This window comes from Musca autumnalis, unplaced genomic scaffold, assembly GCF_047663935.1.
Source record: "Musca autumnalis isolate F117 unplaced genomic scaffold, ASM4766393v1 scaffold_1, whole genome shotgun sequence".
Classification (NCBI taxonomy): domain Eukaryota; kingdom Metazoa; phylum Arthropoda; class Insecta; order Diptera; family Muscidae; genus Musca; species Musca autumnalis.
In genome coordinates this window covers 306,944,413-306,963,201 of record NW_027411644.1, presented here as the reverse complement: position 1 = coordinate 306,963,201, position 18,789 = coordinate 306,944,413, and the positions used below count along the sequence as shown (strand labels likewise).

At 39.0% G+C, this 18,789-nt stretch overlaps 1 protein-coding gene across 2 annotated transcripts in view; it reads right to left on the bottom strand.

Moving 5' to 3' along the window:
- The window catches only part of Pli (E3 ubiquitin-protein ligase pellino), a 161,550-nt gene that overhangs the window by 135,537 nt on the left and 7,224 nt on the right, over positions 1-18,789 (bottom strand). For both annotated transcript variants that reach the window (XM_073962105.1, XM_073962106.1), the window contains exon 2: positions 16,429-16,818. In XM_073962105.1, coding sequence (XP_073818206.1) covers positions 16,429-16,439 — 11 coding nt within the window. In that variant the 5' untranslated portion in view covers positions 16,440-16,818. The remainder of the gene's footprint in view (positions 1-16,428; positions 16,819-18,789) is intronic.

The following is an 18,789-nucleotide window of genomic DNA, read 5'->3' as shown; positions in this document are numbered from 1 at the left end:
TTTCTTTGAGAAAGGGTCTATAGAAGCATCCTTTCTTTCAGAAAGGGTCTATAGAAGCACCCTTTCTTTCAGAAAAGGTTTTAAGCACCCTTTCTTTCAGAAAGGGTCTATAGAAGCACCCTTTTTTCAGCAACCTTTCTTTTAGAAAGGGTCCATAGAAGCACCCTTTCTTTAGAAGCAGCCTTTTTTACGAAAGAATCTATAGAAGCATTCTTTCTTTTAGAAAGTGTCCATAGAATCACCCTTGCTTTCAGAAAGGGTCTATCGAAGCACCCTTTTTTCAGAAAGGGTTTATCAAGGCACCCTTTTTCAGAAAGGGTCTATCGAAGCACCCTTTTTTCAAAAAGGGCCTATCGAAACAACCTCTCTTTCAAAAAGGGTCTATTGAAGCACCATTTCTTTCAGAATGGGTCTATCGAAGCAACCTCTCTTTCATAAATGGTCTATCGAAGCACCCTTTCTTTCAGAAAGTGTCCATGGAAGCACCCTTTCTTTCAGAAAGGGTCCATGGAAGCACCCTTTCTTTCAGAAAGGGTCCATAGAAGCACCCTTTCTTTCAGAAAGGGTCCATAGAAGCACCCTTTCTTTCAGAAAGGGTCCATAGAAGCACCCTTTCTTTCAGAAAGGGTCCATAGAAGCACCCTTTCTTTTAGAAAGGGTCCATAGAAGCACCCTTTCTTTTAGAAAGGGTCCATAGAAGCACCCTTTCTTTTAGAAAGGGTCCATAGAAGCACCCTTTCTTTCAGAAAGTGTCCATGGAAGCACCCTTTCTTTCAGAAAGGGTCCATGGAAGCACCCTTTCTTTCAGAAAGGGTCCATAGAAGCACCCTTTCTTTCAGAAAGGGTCCATAGAAGCACCCTTTCTTTCAGAAAGTGTCCATGGAAGCACCCTTTCTTTCAGAAAGGGTCCATAGAAGCACCCTTTCTTTCAGAAAGGGTCCATAGAAGCACCCTTTCTTTTAGAAAGGGTCCATAGAAGCACCCTTTCTTTTAGAAAGGGTCCATAGAAGCACCCTTTCTTTTAGAAAGGGTCCATAGAAGCACCCTTTCTTTCAGAAAGGGTCCATGGAAGCACCCTTTCTTTCAGAAAGGGTCCATAGAAGCACCCTTTCTTTTAGAAAGGGTCCATAGAAGCACCCTTTCTTTCAGAAAGTGTCCATGGAAGCACCCTTTCTTTCAGAAAGGGTCCATGGAAGCACCCTTTCTTTCAGAAAGGGTCCATAGAAGCACACTTTCTTTTAGAAAGGGTCCATAGAAGCACCCTTTCTTTCAGAAAGGGTCCATAGAAGCACCCTTTCTTTCAGAAAGGGTCCACAGAAGCACCCTTTCTTTTAGAAAAGGTTTTAAGCACCCTTTCTTTTAGAAAGGGTCCATAGAAGCACCCTTTCTTTCATGTCTATAGAAGCACCCTTTGTTTCAGAAAGTTTCTTTAGAAGCAGCCTTTTTTACGAAAGAATCTATAGAAACATTCTTTCTTTTAGAAAGTGTCTATAGAATCACCCTTTCTTTCAGAAAGGGTCTATCGAAGCACCCTTTTTTCAGGAAGGGTTTATCAAGGCACGCTTTTTCAGAAAGGGTCTATCGAAGCACCCTTTTTTCAGAAAGGGTCTATCGAAGCAACCTCTCTTTCAAAAGGGGTCTATTGAAGCACCATTTCTTTCAGAAAGGGTCTATCGAAGCAACCTCTCTTTCATAAAGGGTCTATAGAAACGGTCTATAGAAGCAGAAACGGTATTTCAAAGCACACTTGCTTTAGAAATTATTATTATTTAAAAGTTGGCAACTCTCACATTGCTCCAGAAAAGTGAATACCCAACTGATAAAATAACAACACCAACAACAACAAAATGCAACTTGAACACCACACATGCTGCAGCAGATATGGAGGAAGGACAGCAGCTAAAGCAAACAGGGCGACAGCAAAAAAACAATTGAAAGAAAAACAAACTGATGATACATGAGCATTAAAGGCACAGACAAACAGTGAAAGAGATTATAATCGGATGGTCGGATGGATGGATGAAAGAAAAAATAAACATTCAATTTTATACCAGAAAAGCAGAAAAAAAAAACAAAAACATACGCAGCACCCGGGCTCATAACTCAGATAACCAAGTAGGAAAATAAACAATAGCGGTATTCACTCATCGTTGTAAAGTGGCATTGTAGATCTTGTACATGTTGTTAATATTGTAGATCTACAAGTGTTTACAATACCACAACAACAAAATACATGAAAGTTTAATTTACCACAGGGTTGTTAATTTACTCGACCTAAAAGTCTTGTAAACATTCCATTGTACTTTTACAAGGGTTAGAACAGCTGATTGTTGTGCCGTCACTTTGTTGTGAGTTTCATTTTATGTCGGAGTTTTGTTTTTTGGTGGAAAAATGGGAAAAATAAAAAGAATAAAAGATAATAAAATAATGGAGGCCAAGAAAAAAAACAAATTTTTATGAAAAAGTGTAATAAAACTGAAACTAAAAGATAGACTTACGACGACGTTAAGATGCTTCGATTTGTTTACGACATTCACAAAAAAGACATTCACACTTCGTTGTAAAAAACCCTGGTACATATAGTACATTAACAAGAGTTGTAAATCTACCACAATGAGTGAATACCGCTAATATTTCTCAATGAATATACAAATACAACAAACACACACACATCTTAACAGATACACTACACAAGCCATAGATGGGAAAATTACCTAAACTTTACAAGCCGTAAATGCGTTTCCAAAGTGCTTAACAGCAACATGTGGTGCTGTGCTAAAACCAGAGCAGCCTCGAAAGTGCAATTATTCTATATACCTATTACATCTCAACGATGTTGACATATGGTGGATGCGGATATGACAAATCTTATTTTTTTTTTTTTTTTTTTTTGCAAACCTGTTAGAACCTCGACAAAGTCGTTCCCATGAAATGGAATTTCCAAAAACACATCTATAGACATTTCACAACAAATTGATAACTTCAACTTCCCATCCCTGGCAAGAATATTTGTTTACAATGAAAATACCACACTCGCTCTCTCATTGAGTTTGCAGCAGCAGCAAGTGCATAATGGTGGAGTTCTTGTGTGGTATTTCTGTTTCTCTAACCGGCTGATAATAACCCCCGTTTGCCGCTCAACAACCCCCAGACAAAGCGATTGCATCTTTTAGAATATCCTGGCCTTTTGGCACTACTCCCCCCTTCTCCTAAATATAGTACACGAAACGCAACAAAACACATTGGAGTCCGTTACATTATTTGTGTGAGCGGCTGATGATGAAGAAGGGTGCAGAGCGGGGTGGTGGTTTTGCAGAGCAATGCAATATATTGCGGTTATGTGGAAAACCCATAAAAAGAGTGGCGAGTGGGGGGGCATAAAGGGGTTGGTGGTTGATAGTTTCTGTATCATGAGGTTATGGCTGGCAAGAAAAAAGAAACAAAAAAATTGTATCAAAACATGAAGTTTCCGCTTTGCCTATGGCGATGATGATGATGTTGTGGATGTTAAGTTTTTTGTTTTTCGAAAAATTAGGATTTTTCATTTTGATTTGCAATGATGGCGAGATTTCTGTTTTTTTTTTTCTTCGTTTGGGAACAGTGTTGCAAAGCGCAGGCGCTTTACAGGAAAATACCAAAATAGACATCGTCATCATGGCAATGCAGCAGGCAGGACAGGCGGCAAGGAGAAGCACCAGGAAGGTGTAAAACAAAAGGAAACAAAACAACAACTGGGCTCTGGAGTTGTATGTTTTACCCATGTAAGTGGTGTTGCTGAAGATAAATGTTGGATACGACAGCGGAGGCATGCCTTGCCTTTTCATCTTTTCGTAGCAAAAGCCAACGACATAAAAATGCCACACTCACAAAAATTGAAATGAAACGAAGACCATAACGCAACAACAAGAATAACAACAACAAAAATAGAATTTCACCCGATTTAATGATAAAAACAAAAAAGTCGCAGCAGAGGTCCACAGAAAGAAAAAAGAAATAAAATGTCACTGAAGTTGGTTTTTTATGAGACATTTTTGTCTTCCTCTTTGTTTTGGCTGCCAAAAAAATATCAGAACCAGGGAATGGATAAAATGTTTTCCTTATTGGAAAATTGTTTTGGAATTACGTTCGAATTTGCAACTTTTAAGAGATTCTGGAAAATTGCTGAGAAAAACTAATATTGCTCCAAAATTGTTTTGGAACAAATTTGCAATCTTTTTTTTCAAAAATCGTAAGTTTCTTTTATTAGCCGGCCTTCGACCAGCGATTTGATTCTTTCTCCTATGGACAGCAGCCAATCTCGGGAACGGGAGCAACATTTTCTTTTAAATCAATTTTTTTCTCTAAGTAGCCGGCCTTTAAACAGGGGAATTTTCGGAACTTCAGAGGCCCATATCTCGGGAAGTATACATTTCCCCAACAAAAATTATACAGCGTTGGAATCAGCATAAAAAGCACTATATGTGATAAATATTTCATATTATTCCGAATACTGTCGGTAAAGGAGAGATATGCCATTGTTTTTGTGGTTTATTTTTGTTTTTTTTTTATTCGGCTTTGATATATTTTGTTGTTGTTGTAGCAACGCAAATATGTTCGTTATTATATTTGTATTCAGTAATCTGGTTCCGGTTCCTCTGTGCCCAGATTCCAAAATTCTGCAATCTGGAGTGGCTGATTCCATAAAGAATCAAGAGACAGATGTGTAGCATGCCGTGTTGTTCCAATCCACATGCCGGGCATGTGTTGAGTATCGTGGCATCATTTCAGGGCCAATATGAATTGAGTCGGCTACATTCTCCGGATCTTAACTGGTCTAAAACCACTCGTGTTTGTCTTGGCAGCTGGCCTTCTTCTGCTACGATGGATGGGGGTGGTCTCCGAGTATGACATTTACACTGTATCTTTGTTCTGCATGCGGAACTTCATCAGAGTGAATACTATTCAAGCCTGCTTGTTAGGCTCGTTGATTTATAGGTTCTCGTTTATAACTTTGGACATCTCTCTTCACATTATAAAGATCTCTCATGAAGTACCTGGTGGGAAGCCTGTTCACTAGATTGTGGCAGGGAAACTACCTGCGTTAAGACTCAAACAAACACTTCATCAACAACATCTTATTGTGCTTATAAAGCGCTTAACTCTTCGTCTCCTCACGACAACTCACTAGTGTCATGAGGAGGCACTTTGTTGCGGTCCTCAGGGGGGTATTATGGCAGGTTTGAATATATTTCCATTGCGTTGCACTGATATTCGCGGACCACACTGACGCTGCATAGCTTACCACAGACCGACCTATCGCGGTATGTGTGGTCGACAATGTTTCTTACTGCCGACTGAGGACCTTGTTCCTACATCTAGCTTGTCGCAAACAGCTGTGTATTGGACCTATGAAAAACGTGAACATGATGTATTTTTACCCCTAGAATTTTTATTGGCCGAAATTCCACCACCATAGATCATGCGAGAGACTGAACCACTATTTAACCGATCTTACCACCTTTTTCCATTCGAGGAATATGCAGATTTCCGCAACAAAATCAACAGCCACCCTGTTCACCACATGGACAGCGCAGTTTGGAAGAATATTGAATGTCGTGGTCGACGTTAGTAGAATTCCGACCACAAACTGCCCCAAAATTTTAGGAGTCACATTCGACACTACATTCACGTCGTGCGCACACGCCACAGCTATCTGCGACAAGTTGAAAAGTAGGAACAAGTTCCTGGCCAGCAGCACTTGGGGTGCAGATAAAGAAACCTTGTTGACCACATTTAACGCGATAGGTCGGTCTGTGGTAAGCTATGCGGCGCCAGTCTGGTCCCCGAGATTATGTGATACGAATTGGAACAAGATTCAAACTTGCCAGAATGCCGCCCTGAGAACAGCAACAGGGTGCCTCCTCAAGTCTTCAGTGGACCATCTACATGAGGAGGCAAAGATTCTTTCAGTAAAGCAACACAATGAGATGCTTTCGTTGCAGTACTTGTTTGGGTGTTACTGTGAGAGCCATCCCAACCATTATCTGCTGGCTAGGCCCGATACATTCAGGCATATCAGGAAGGATATTCATGCTCTAGAGAGGGAGGTCCAACATATACGCAAGTATAGTGTGAATAAAGTCCTCAAAATACATCCCCATCTATAGCTGATGAGGAGCGTCAGCTGCCACGACAAACTAGAGCAGTTTTGGCTCAACTACGCTCGGGATATTGCAGTCGCCTAAATTCTTATTGGGCAGAAATCGACCGCGCCGTGCAAGACATCTACCCAGTATGCGACATGGGCCCGCACGACAGAAAACACCTTTTCAACTGCCCAGCCAAACCTACTCATCTAACTCAGTGAATCTGTGGTTACATCCCATTATAGCAGCCACTTTCCTGGAACTGGAGGATAGACCCAGAGCCAGATTGAACAGAAGAGCGAACATACAAACATAATAATAAAAGCTGTTACAACAATAACAACATGCCAGCATTATATGCTGCTACAACAGCAACAACATGACAATCAAGTCAGTGCTCACCTCTGCAGTCAGTGTGGTCAACAGAGTGGTTATTGATTTGTTGGCGGATATTCTGATATTCATTTCATAAACGACATCGGGGAAGGTACCTGACGCCAAGATCATACTGTCATAAGGGGCTTGGACTTCTTGTTCCTGAATTCCACTTACGTACGTAATGGATTATCCAAAGTCCCAAACTTGGCCGGAGTGCTTGACAGTATCAAAAGCTACTAATAAGTCTTGGTGGCGCTCGACTTATTAGTAGCTTGTCCTGGTGGAGTCCACGACGAAAATGTGTGAATATGGTTTGCTGTGCTTCTACGGAACCCATGCTGCTGTATAGTTATTTCTAAGGGTGAGAAGGAGTAAAGCCTCGAGAGTCTTTGCAACGGGCGACCAATCAAAATCGTGCTGGTATCCTTGGCTTCAGCCTTTGGGGACGTTGTGGATGGCTAGCGACAGGTAGAGAACTTTATTGAGATACTGAATTTCTGGCTCATTCAGCTTTTTCAGTATTACCATGGAGATTAAATCAGGGCCCAAGGCTCGGGGTGCTCGACAAACTGTCGTGTAAAGTAACTTGCGCACATCTTTAGATCTATAAGTGTATTGCCGCCAAACGTGGCTAAGGTCCTGTCTTCCTTCTTGTCAGGGTTTGAGAGTGACTTAACCGTTGCCCGCAATTCACTTATTCCGGTTCAAATTTTGCACTTATTCCGCTTATGCTCCCCGAACAGTTCCCTGACCCTGGGGTCACTACGGCTAGTTGCCTAAGCGAAGCTCATCACGCTCATTGGCGGCTCAATCCCACGACAGCGGGTTCTTACGTACCGGATTGACCCAAAACCAAAAGTGTTTCGGCCAGCCAACCCAGCATTAGATGCTGCTTCAACAACAACAACGCTCATAGGCTAATCCCGCCGCCTCTCTCGACCAGCAGGTATATTAGCTAGTAGCTGCAACAATGATGATGTCTCGGAACGTCCTCTCTGCTACCCGAACATCAGTAAGGTTGGCCAGATCTTAGAAGCGGTGTTTATTGAACTCTCTGAAAGTTTGCCGATTAGCTTTCTTATGATTGATGAAAGAACGACGTTCAGAGGTGTTGAAATCGGGGGTCTACTGATGTTTGATGAAGACAATTATGGGGGAGAGATGGTAGAAACGGTGGGTAAACGTCATTTGTCACACCAGGTCACCCGATGGTTATACCTGGCGAACTGTGACACTCTTCGTTAAATCATTGACCATGCAAAACGTAGGACTATCAATCTGCACAGCCAGCACAACATCGCCGAAGGGACAAGGGGAACTTCTCACAAATCATGTTGAATATTAAAGTCCCCTAAGAGCATGGGGAGGTATACGTTACGCAACTCTACCTTGGCAGTTCCACACCTGACTGCTAACCCAATACAATCCATGTACGAGTTATTGGAGCCAGTCCCAAGCAATTATATTTCAAACGATGAATTTTCAGGAATTGGAACAGCAACGGCTGGTGTTAAGAACTGTTAGGGAAATGCGGTAGTCTCATATGCTCACATGGGTGTGTCCAGAGCAACCCCTGAGATGCACCCGCTACTGGCATCTATTGCATCTCACCGAAATTTGAGAAATAAATAAATAAATAAATAAAAAAATAAATAAATAAATAAATAAATAAATAATTAAATAAATACATAAATAAATACATAAATAAATAAATAAATAAATAAATAAATAAATAAATAAATAAATAAATTAATTAATAAATTAATTAATTTTTTAAATAAATAAATAAATAAATAAATAAATAAATAAATAAATAAATAAATAAATAAATAAATAAATAAATAAATAAATAAATAAATAAATAAATAAATAAATAAATAAATAAATAAATAAATAAATAAATAAATAAATAAATAAATAAATAAATAAATAAATAAATAAATAAATAAATAAATAAATAAATAAATAAATAAATAAATAAATAAATAAATAAATAAATAAATAAATAAATAAATAAATAAATAAATAAATAAATAAATAAATAAATAAATAAATAAATAAATAAATAAATAAATAAATAAATAAATAAATAAATAAATAAATAAATAAATAAAAAAATAAAAATAATAATTACGGATGTTGCATACCTAGCATAATCATATTGGTCCTGAGTTTTCCTACGTCCGGGCACGGAAAAGTTCCAAACACCGGGCACGGAAAAGTTCCGGCCAAGTGGTTTTCTTGTAGTAATATGTATATGAAGTGTTAGGTGATCAACCGCTTCGGTACAAATTTTGGCTTTCGTAATATTTTGTCCAAACTTAGTTCAAATTCGAAGATGGGTTATATCGGTCTAAGGATAGGTAATGGAAAGCAATAATCGATTTTTCGACTTTTCGATTTTGGTCTAAAACTAAAAATTCGATTTTTCGGTCTGGCGATTATTTCAGTTGTCCTAAAACTCGACTTTCGAGTTTTTTATAACCGCAGCAAATCTATTATAATCGATTATTCGACGATTTTCGAGATTTCTTTGAAATTGTAAAACCGCCAAAACTGTAAAACCACCAAGTCAACAATATATGGGCAAACTCGGAAATCGATCACAAGATAATCGATTATGCGATTTTGCCTCCACACAAAAGTCGACAACGGTTTTTAGACTTTTTACTGCAGAAAGTCGATTAATCGAAAGTCGACTTACCTATCCCTATATCGGTCCACTCCTTCCGGTACCTCCCCCACAAAAGTTCGAAAATGTTCAGAAAATTTGTTCGCACGATAACTCTTGAAGTGTGGAACCGATTCGATCCATACCTTGCGGCCACAAAATACTGAAAAGACCCTAAATACATTCGATCTGTCTGTAGATGAAAGTTTCAATTCACATAGGCTGAGGGTATGTCTATGTCGGCAAAGCCGACTGATACCTTTTTATTTTTTTTCTCGATTTACAATTTATAAAGCCTCTTCCAACACCAGTAGTCCCCCCTTCATATCATTATTTTCATTTGTTAACAATAAAATAAATTTGTTAAATATGCTATTTAACAAAGAAATTGCATTTTTTTCGTCATATCCAAATTTATTGCAACAATTATTGAAAATGTCTATAAATCGAATTGCAGTCATTGACCCTAATCCTCCCCCATCACTCTGCCGTCCCTCGGCCCACGAATGACACGCGTTTTTTAACATTATGTCTGGTGATAATTTGTTTCTTTCTTTATTTTGTTAATTAGACAGTTAGGCAAAGAGTTCCAGTAGACTCCTCTGCCTTTGATAAAAAAAGTCAAGGAGCAACAAACATTAGCGTGCAATGAACTGCAATGTCTAGTTGTTGAAGTGTTTTTCGGGCAATAAAGTCGGCCGGCCATTCTAATCTTTAGATGGCAGCGTAGATGACGACGACCTTTTTGTTTTAAAATTTCGAATCGACGGATAAAATCCAACAAAAAATTTAATTTCTGTTTTTCAACTACGTGTTTGTGATGACAAAACTTCTGTCGTCTAGTCATTGAACTTCTGTTTTTGAAAGAAAAAGAAAACAATTTGCTTTTAATGGAGTAACGCGTATCGTTTTGTGGGAGTGTATTGAAGCTATTGACGGATAGGTGGAAGAAAAATAACGTCGTCGCGCCAGATAACAAAAATAAACAAAATACACAGAGAAATATATTTTTTTATGTAAATAAACAATTCAATTTAATGATTAAATACAACACAACTTATATTGAGACGGTCATTAACTCTGGGCAAGATAAACACCTGTTGTTCACGATTGGTAATAATGAGACTTTTATTTATTGTGACGAAGTAGGAATGCATTTTCTTGACGTTTTACTTTAACAATTATCGCCGCAGCGGCAGGTGATTAAAGGTTGTGATATGGTACCAATAATAAAAAATAATCTATTATATTGCACATCACAAGGGTGGAGGATTTGTTGCCCTCCACGGTTTCCACGGATCATGGAACAAGTAAAAAAAGTATCAATCAGCTGTGCCGACAGAGATATACCCTCAGCCTTAGACTAAAAGAAAAGAAATAAACAGAATACTTCTGACGTCTATAGGGGTTTTTTGAACTTATGGGTCAATTCCTCAGAAGGTTTGGAAAAAATTGTACCTACCAACACTTTAAAAACGATCCCAGATGAGTCCTTAAACTGCACCCTTTTCAAACGTTGTGGGGCGTAATCGAAAGATTGGTCCGATGTAGTCGATATTCGGACAGAATTCGAGGCTGTAAGGAATAACATAATGTACAACATTTGGACCAAATTGGTTTCTCCCTTTGAGGGTTATCTTTTGTGTATCAACTGAAATGGGTAGAGTTGCTAGTTCGGGATCGATAAAGTCCATATTCCAACCTGATACATGACTAGATGAAATAAAACGATGTGTCAAGTTTGGACCAATCAGAAACTCCCTGCCATAGTTACCTTGCAGATTTGCCATTTTAGTTGGTGCCGTCAAGGTTTCTTCGAGCTTTTAGGCCATTATCTCAGGAATTGTCCCCGAGAAAATTGTACTGTCGTTATGGGGGCGCAAGGACAACCTTAAAGAGCTCTTAAACTTCACTTTACCAAATTTTGTCCGATAGAGTCTGTATTCGAACCCGATCTATTCCCGGAAGTAATGTTACCATATACAAAGTTATGAACAATTCGGTATGGGTATGGAATTTCAGAAAGGTAGAGATTAAAATTATTAAATTCCTGAGATATAATCCCTCCTTGAGGAGGAACTCACTTTTTCAGTATACGGGTCTTAGACTTCTTATTTGGTATCCTCGCAAAACTCGTTTTACTTTGCAAGATGACTTTAACTGATACCCGATCCTGCAAGTGCTGCCGGCTGGGACTTGAATACCTTGTTCCTACATCTCAGCTTGTCCCAGATAGCTGAACATGCTGTCGAATGTGACCCCTAGACTTTTGGGTTACTTTATGGTCAGAATTCTGCTACCATCGACCATGACATTCAACTCTGTTCTCAACTCTGCTGTTCATACAATGAACAGAGTGACTGTAAATTAAATGGGGATATTTGCATATTCCTCGCTTGGAAAAAGGTGGTAAGATCAGTCAAATAGGAGTTCAGCCTTTCACAAATGACATCTTGGAAGGTATCCGACGCCAAGATCGTGCAATCATCCGCATACTTTACGATCTCAATGCCGTCTGGAGGGGCGAAATACTGGAAAGGTAGAGTTAACACAGTTCCGAAGATATCAACCCACCTTGGGGAACTCCCTGTTTCACTCAACGGGATCGAACGTTTTGTTCCTGAATTCCACTGGTGGACGCCATGTACACATTGATTATCCAACGTTTCAAACATGAAATCCAACTCTGTTCTCACCTCTGCCGTCCACGTGGTGAACAGAGTGACTGTAGATTTAATGGGGCTATTTGCATATCCCTCGCGTGGTAAAAGATGGTAAGATCAGTCAAATAGGAGTTCAGCCTTTCACAAATGACATCTGGGAAGGTATCCGACGCCAAGATCGTGCAATCATCCGCATACTTTACGATCTCAATGTCGCCTGGAGGGGCGGAATACAGTAAAGTTCCGGAGATATCAACCCACCTTGGGGTACTCCCTGTTTAATTCTACGGGGCTCAGGCGTCTTGTTTCTGAATTTCACTGGTGGACGCCATGTACACATTGATTATCCAACGTTTCAGACTTTGTCGGAGGGTTGTCTGTTCTATATCCTCATACAGTGTGGAGTGCCTGACAGTATCGAAGGCTTTTAAAAAGTCAAGCGCCACCATTACTGTACTATCTCACGACATGCTCTGATTGAATCCTCGACTAATATGTGCGGAGATGGCGTGCAGCGCGCCACTGTCGTGCTGTGCTGCTTATTGAACCCATGCTGATGATAGGCAATTGGATAGCTATTTCTGACGGTGGGAAGGACTAAAGCTTCGAGTGTTTTCCTACGGGCGAGAAAAGCGAAATCGGTCTGTATGATTCAACGTTGCTGGCATTCTTGCCTGGCTTCAGTAGCGGGACCTCCCTACCCATTTTCCAAACTTCGGGAACGATGTGGGGGGCTAGCGACAGGTTAAGAACTTTAGTAAGATACTCTACTCCTTGGAGTATCCAGTTGTTTTAGTATTACCATAGAGATTCCATCAGGGCCCAACGCTTTGGATGGTTTAGCGTTTCTGGTGGCAATCGCAACATCATCGATTGTAAATTGTGGTGGTTTATTCTCTGCAGGGAGAGACCCGGGGTGCTCGACTAACTGTTGATTGAAAGCACTTGCGCACCCCTTCGCATCAGTCAGTGTAACGTCGCCAAACATGACTGAGGTCCTATTTTCCTTCTTAACCGTCGCCCACAATTCACTTATTCCGTCTCCAATGTTGCAACTCTTCAGATGAGTTAACCACTTGTTCCGCTTATTCTCACCAACCAACTTGTTAACTTCCAGTGCCAGCTCAGCTCTGGGGTCACTGGGTTTTGGCATGACAAGGTTCATCACGCTCATTAGCTTATCCCGTCGCCTCTGTTAGGAAGTTTTCGGGTATTCGAGCAGTAGCTATATGGCGTGCGGTTGCAGCAAATGTTAATGCCTCGGAAGGTCCTTTCTGCTACCCGAACATCAGAAGGGTTGGGCTGATCTCCGAAGCGCTGATTAGAGAACTTTCTGAAACCTGGCCAATCAATATGCTTTCCCATGATTGAAGAATGTACGGCGTTCAGAGGTGATGAAATCGGGCGGTCTGCTAATGGAGAAAATTATGGAGAGATGGTCTCTGATCCAAGGGAAACGACGGGTTGCAAGGTGACACGATGATTATGTCTGGCGAATTGTAACACTCTCCGCTAATTCTGGTAGGGGCGTCCTCATTGCCCGTGCCAAAAGTAGAGTGGTTTCCCAGGACCGAATGCCACAATTCATGATGAGCGTTAAAGTCTCCCAAGACATGACGGTTTTGACCCTCCAAAAGCGAGCTAATATTGGGTCTATAACCTAGAGTACAGCTATTTATCGACGGGATGTATACGTGCAGCAACTTTACCTCGGCAGTTCCACAACTGTCTGCAACCCTCATACATTCAATGTACGGGTCATTAGAGCCAGGCTCAAGCTTGATCAGCTCCAAGAACTATCTGTGTTATGAAAAGACATTAACCCATCCCCTCAATGTCCATCATAACCCCGTGACCTTTATCAGCTAAGTGTTATTAATGAATGACACTGTTCTCGAAACTTGTTTATCACATGGACTGCCCTATATAGTCCATGCGATAAACAAGTTTCCGGAACAGAATCAAATCTATATTCATTAATAACACTTAAATCTTCTGAAGATTTTTATACCCTAAGCATTTATGCTAACGAGGGTATATACACTTTCATAGGGGCAAAATGTGCCTCATCGAAATAATGGTTTTAGACCCCAAGCATGTTTGGACGACCTTCGTAATATTTTGTCCAAACTTAGTTTAAGTTCGAAGATGGGCCATATCGGTCCACTCCTTCCGGTACCTCCCCCACAAAAGTTCGAAAATGTTCGGAAAATTTGTGCGCACGATAACTCTTGAAGGAAGTAACAAATTTGGTCCATACTATGCACATGTAAAATTTCTACAAGACTTAGATCAGGTTCCAATATGGACTCAATCGGTCCCCTCCTTCGGGTACCTCCCACACAAAATTTCGGAAAAGTTCAGTTTAGGACCTGCTCTCGAATCACTTTGATTTTTGTGGCAGCAACTTGTATTCACTGCCCTCCATACGACGGTACAAGTTTCATCAGGGGCAAGTCCATACTTCCTGAGAAAATAGTCTGAAAGTTGCAAAAAACCTTATGACACAGTGTGAGGTGGTTGGAGCGCAAGATAACTCTTGAACAGATCTCCCGATTCGGTCCAAAATTTTTTGTCCAAACATAGTTTAAATTCGAAGATAAGCCATATCGGTCCACTCCTTCAGGTACCTCCCCCACAAAAGTTCAAAAATGTTCGGAAAAATTGTGCTCACGATAACTCTTGAAGGGAGTGACCGATGTAATCCATACTTTGCACATCCTAATATACCTAATATATCTACCAGATATAGATCTGGTTCGAATATGGACTATATTTGTATACTCCTTCTGGTACCTCTCACACAAAATTTCGGATAAGTTCACTTTAAGACCTGCTCTCGAATCACTTTGATTTTTATTGAAGCGATTTGCATTCGCTATCTACATTACGACGGTAAAAGTTTTATCAGGGGCAAGTCCATATTTCTTGGGAAAACAGCCCGAAAGGTGTAAAAAACCCCTACGTCACCATATGTGCCAGTCGGAGAGCACGATAACTCTCGAACTGTTCAACCGATTTGGTCCAACATTTGGTCTTCGTCATATTATATCCAAACTAAGTTTCATGGGGCAATACCGGTCCACAGCTTCCGGTACTTCTCCACAATATTTAAAAAAATTTCACTAAAATTCTAGGACGATATCACTTGAATGGGGCAATCAATTAGGTCCAAACTTTGGATCTCCTAATAGTTTGTTAAAATTTAGTTTAAAAATGGCCCATATCGATCCTCTCTAAGGGTACATCCCCCACAAAAGTTTAACATTTGTGTCTTATTGCAGTTAATTACTAATCCACATTTTTGTCGGCAAGTTCAAATGTCTAAAAAGGGCCACAAAATTCTGAAAAGACCTTAAATACATTCGATCTGTCCGTAGCTGAAAGTTTCACTTCACATTGGCTGAGGGTATATATCTGTCGGCAAAGCCGACTGACACTTTTTTACTTGTTTTTATTTTTTTATTGTTTAATATAGCTCTGTTCCAGAACAAAAAAGTTTTTACAATTTTTACCACTTTTACACATTTTGCGTTCCCGTACACAAAATTTATTTGAAAATCGTTTACGACTTTTACCACTTTTTAAAGTACGGGAACAGGCCAATTATTAGCACAATTAGACAACTAACCAATCTTTATTACAATTTACTCGATTATAGGTAAATAATAAAAAAATCCAAAATGTAGTACTTATTTTTTGGCCACCAAATTTTGTACTTTTAAACAAAAGTGACACAGAAACAAAATGTTACCAATTTTTTTCATTTTTTGACTACATACCTATAGAAGTTTCGAAATGTAAAGCAGTTCACATCTTTCTTGAGATAAAACTGATGGTGAAGCACAAATTTCAACATAAACCACGATGACCATATGTGTATATTCATTAATAACACTTAAATATTCTGAAGATTTTTCATTGTAATACCCCTGTTTAATTTTTTTATGTTTTCATAGAAAGTGTCTTTGTGTAATTCCTCTCTATTGATTTCTAAACTCCCACTAAATACCTATGCATTATGAAGAGATTTATCCCAAATGTCTAGTATTTCCCAATGATTTATTTATATATTGATGACAATGAATATATTCAATATTCGATTTAAGCAACAAAACATTTAAACATCCATTGAATCTTCATTATAATTCCCTTCCTTTTTGATTTATGACAAAGTTTCACATTTTCATAGGATGTACGTATTTTTAACTCCACTCTTTAGGACTTAATCCAACAAAAAAGTTTCATTGATAAGAAGATCTTTTCTCCATTTTTGATTTATTTACTTTTATATTAGAGTGAGATTTAAACTCCCACAAGCTCTCATTGTACTCTCCCTTTTCTTTGTCTTATTTACCTTGCCTTGATTTCATTAAAAGTATTTCTTTTTTATTGCCATTTCTTGATTTTAAAGTTTAAAATTTAAAAAAAACTTTAGCTCGCCTTTGTCTGCCACATTATCAATGATTTATTTACATTTTGATAACACAATATAGGTACCCATCATTGGCCTTAAGAAACAAAGCAAAGAGTGGATTACAAAAGAAGAAAGTAAAAACAAAAATATCAAAAAACAAAAAACAAAACTTACCGTTTAACCATTTTGTTGGTTATGCCCGAATTGTTTTCCTGCAGAGATCCAATATCGTCGGATTTATTATAATCCAGTTTTGAAAAGATTTTTATGCGACGGAAATTAATTTTGCTAAATTATTTTGGTGTTGTGAATAATGAATGATTATCACACGATTAAAAGTTGGTAATTTTTGATTTGATACTTGTTATTTTGCTTAATATTCTCGCTGCTTCTTCTTCTTTTTTTGTTAAGACAGACAAAATCGCTTTGAATGACAATTATGGAGGAGTTGGTTTTATTCTTTGATTACTTATTTTTTAGCTGGCGTTTTGTTTTAACAAAATACACACTGATCTGTGGCAAAAGAGATGCTTGCTTGCTTGCGACTGGCTGGTTGGTTGTTGGCTGCATAAGAAGAAGAAGAAAACAATGATAAATTTTATGTTGATCTTTTCCATTTACACTTTTCACTTTTTAAATTTTTTGTCAAGGGAGAAAGAAAAAAACAAACCAGTCAAATATTAAAATGAAAGATTTGTTTTTTTTTACGTGTGTGTGTTCTCTTTTTTATTGTTTGTTCTTTTTTCATTTTTATTGTTTTAAATAGTAATTTGTATTAATATGTGATTTTATTTCTTTTTTTTTTTTTGTTAGCACCACACCACAATCCATCATCCCATTAAGCCAAGTAATGCAGGTTTACACACACAAACATTAATACATGTACATGTTGCTGCCTGTCGGGGCAATTTGACACCAAAACAAAACATTAAAATCTTATTAGAAAAATAAATGGTTGCTAGATGCATTGAGGAATCCAGTTGCGTGAGAGAGTGAGACAAAACACACATATAGCAGAGGGAGTACAGTGGGGAAACAAATTAGAATTTTGTTTGGCATTTAGCAGTTGTTATTACTCGTCTTTCTCTCCAGACAATGATAAACAAAAGACAAACTAGGTGGCGTCAGTGGTGTTAAATAAATGAAAAAGGCATTTCCATCTCATCTTGGAGAGTTTAAAAGAAATTAAAGTAGGTACATAAAGAAAAAGTCGTGTTTAATGTTGTTTAAACTTCAAGGAGCCCAAAAATCTCCTTTAAAAAATAAGGAACAAGTCTCGTTTAGGGGCACCTCTCTGATCGGGCTGACATTTTCACCATAGGTAGTCCTTGGGACCCTCATCACAACTATATATATCTTTCCCGGGGGAAGTCCATACTTCCCGAGATATGGGTCTTGACATTTCGGGAAAGTCCTACTTTAACACCATTACTTTATTTATGGACAACTCTCGGATTGGGCTGAAATTTTCACCATAGGTAGTCTTTGGGACCCTGATCACAACTATATATAACTTTCCAGGGAGAAGTCCATACTTCCCGAGATTTAAGTAGCCGGTCTTCGGCCGGAATTTAAGACTTTCTACTATGGACAGGAGCAAAAGTGGGCTACGCGAACAAAAGTTTTTCCAAAATTATAGGATTCCTTTAAGTAGCCGGCCTTCGGCCGGTTCTTAAGACTTTCTCCTATGGACAGGAGCAAAAGTGGGCTACGCGAACAAAATTTTCTCCAAAATTATAAGTTTTCTTTAAGTAGCGGGCCTACGGCCGGGATTTAAGACTTTTTCCTATGGACAGGAGCAAAAATCGTAAACGCAATCAAAAGTACTCACCACGAGCTTTAAAATGATACCCATATTGCCCAAGTAAAAATAGTAAAATGTCAATACCCATATCTCGGGAAGTATGCACTTCCCTCGGAAAAGTTATGTATCGTTGTGATCAGGGTCCCAAGGACTACTTATGGTGAAAATTTCAGCCCGATCCGAGAGGTGCCCATAAATAAAGTAATGGTGCCCCTAAACGAGACTTCAGCCAAAATTGGTCCAATCGTGTTGTTCGACCATCGATCGCCTTATCCTGGGGCCTGTAAATCAGTGTAAACATGTTTGTATTTGTACAGTTTTTCTCTGTTGAGAGCCTCATATCCCGGAATGCCTGCTCTGGATTCTTCTGGTCCGGACGGAGGAACACCCAGGACCAATTTATTTGTACTCAGATTGTCACATCCGAATCCACCATTTTCAAATTCCGGTGAGATGCAATAGATGTCGAGAGTGTGTAAGATCGAGGAAATAGTGGACTTTAGGAGTCGGAAGTATATCATGGTCGCGGCGATGCAGGAAACCAAGTTCAACAGGAACCAAGTCCAAACAAGGACGCAACAAACAAGGGGTCACTCAAGGAGGAGTACTATCACCACTACTCTTCAGCTTTTATGTGGCGAAAGCACCAACCCCACCTCCAAACATCAGTGTTATATCCTATGCAGCGTACTATCGTCTGACAGAAAAATCTCCACTATAGAAAATCGTCT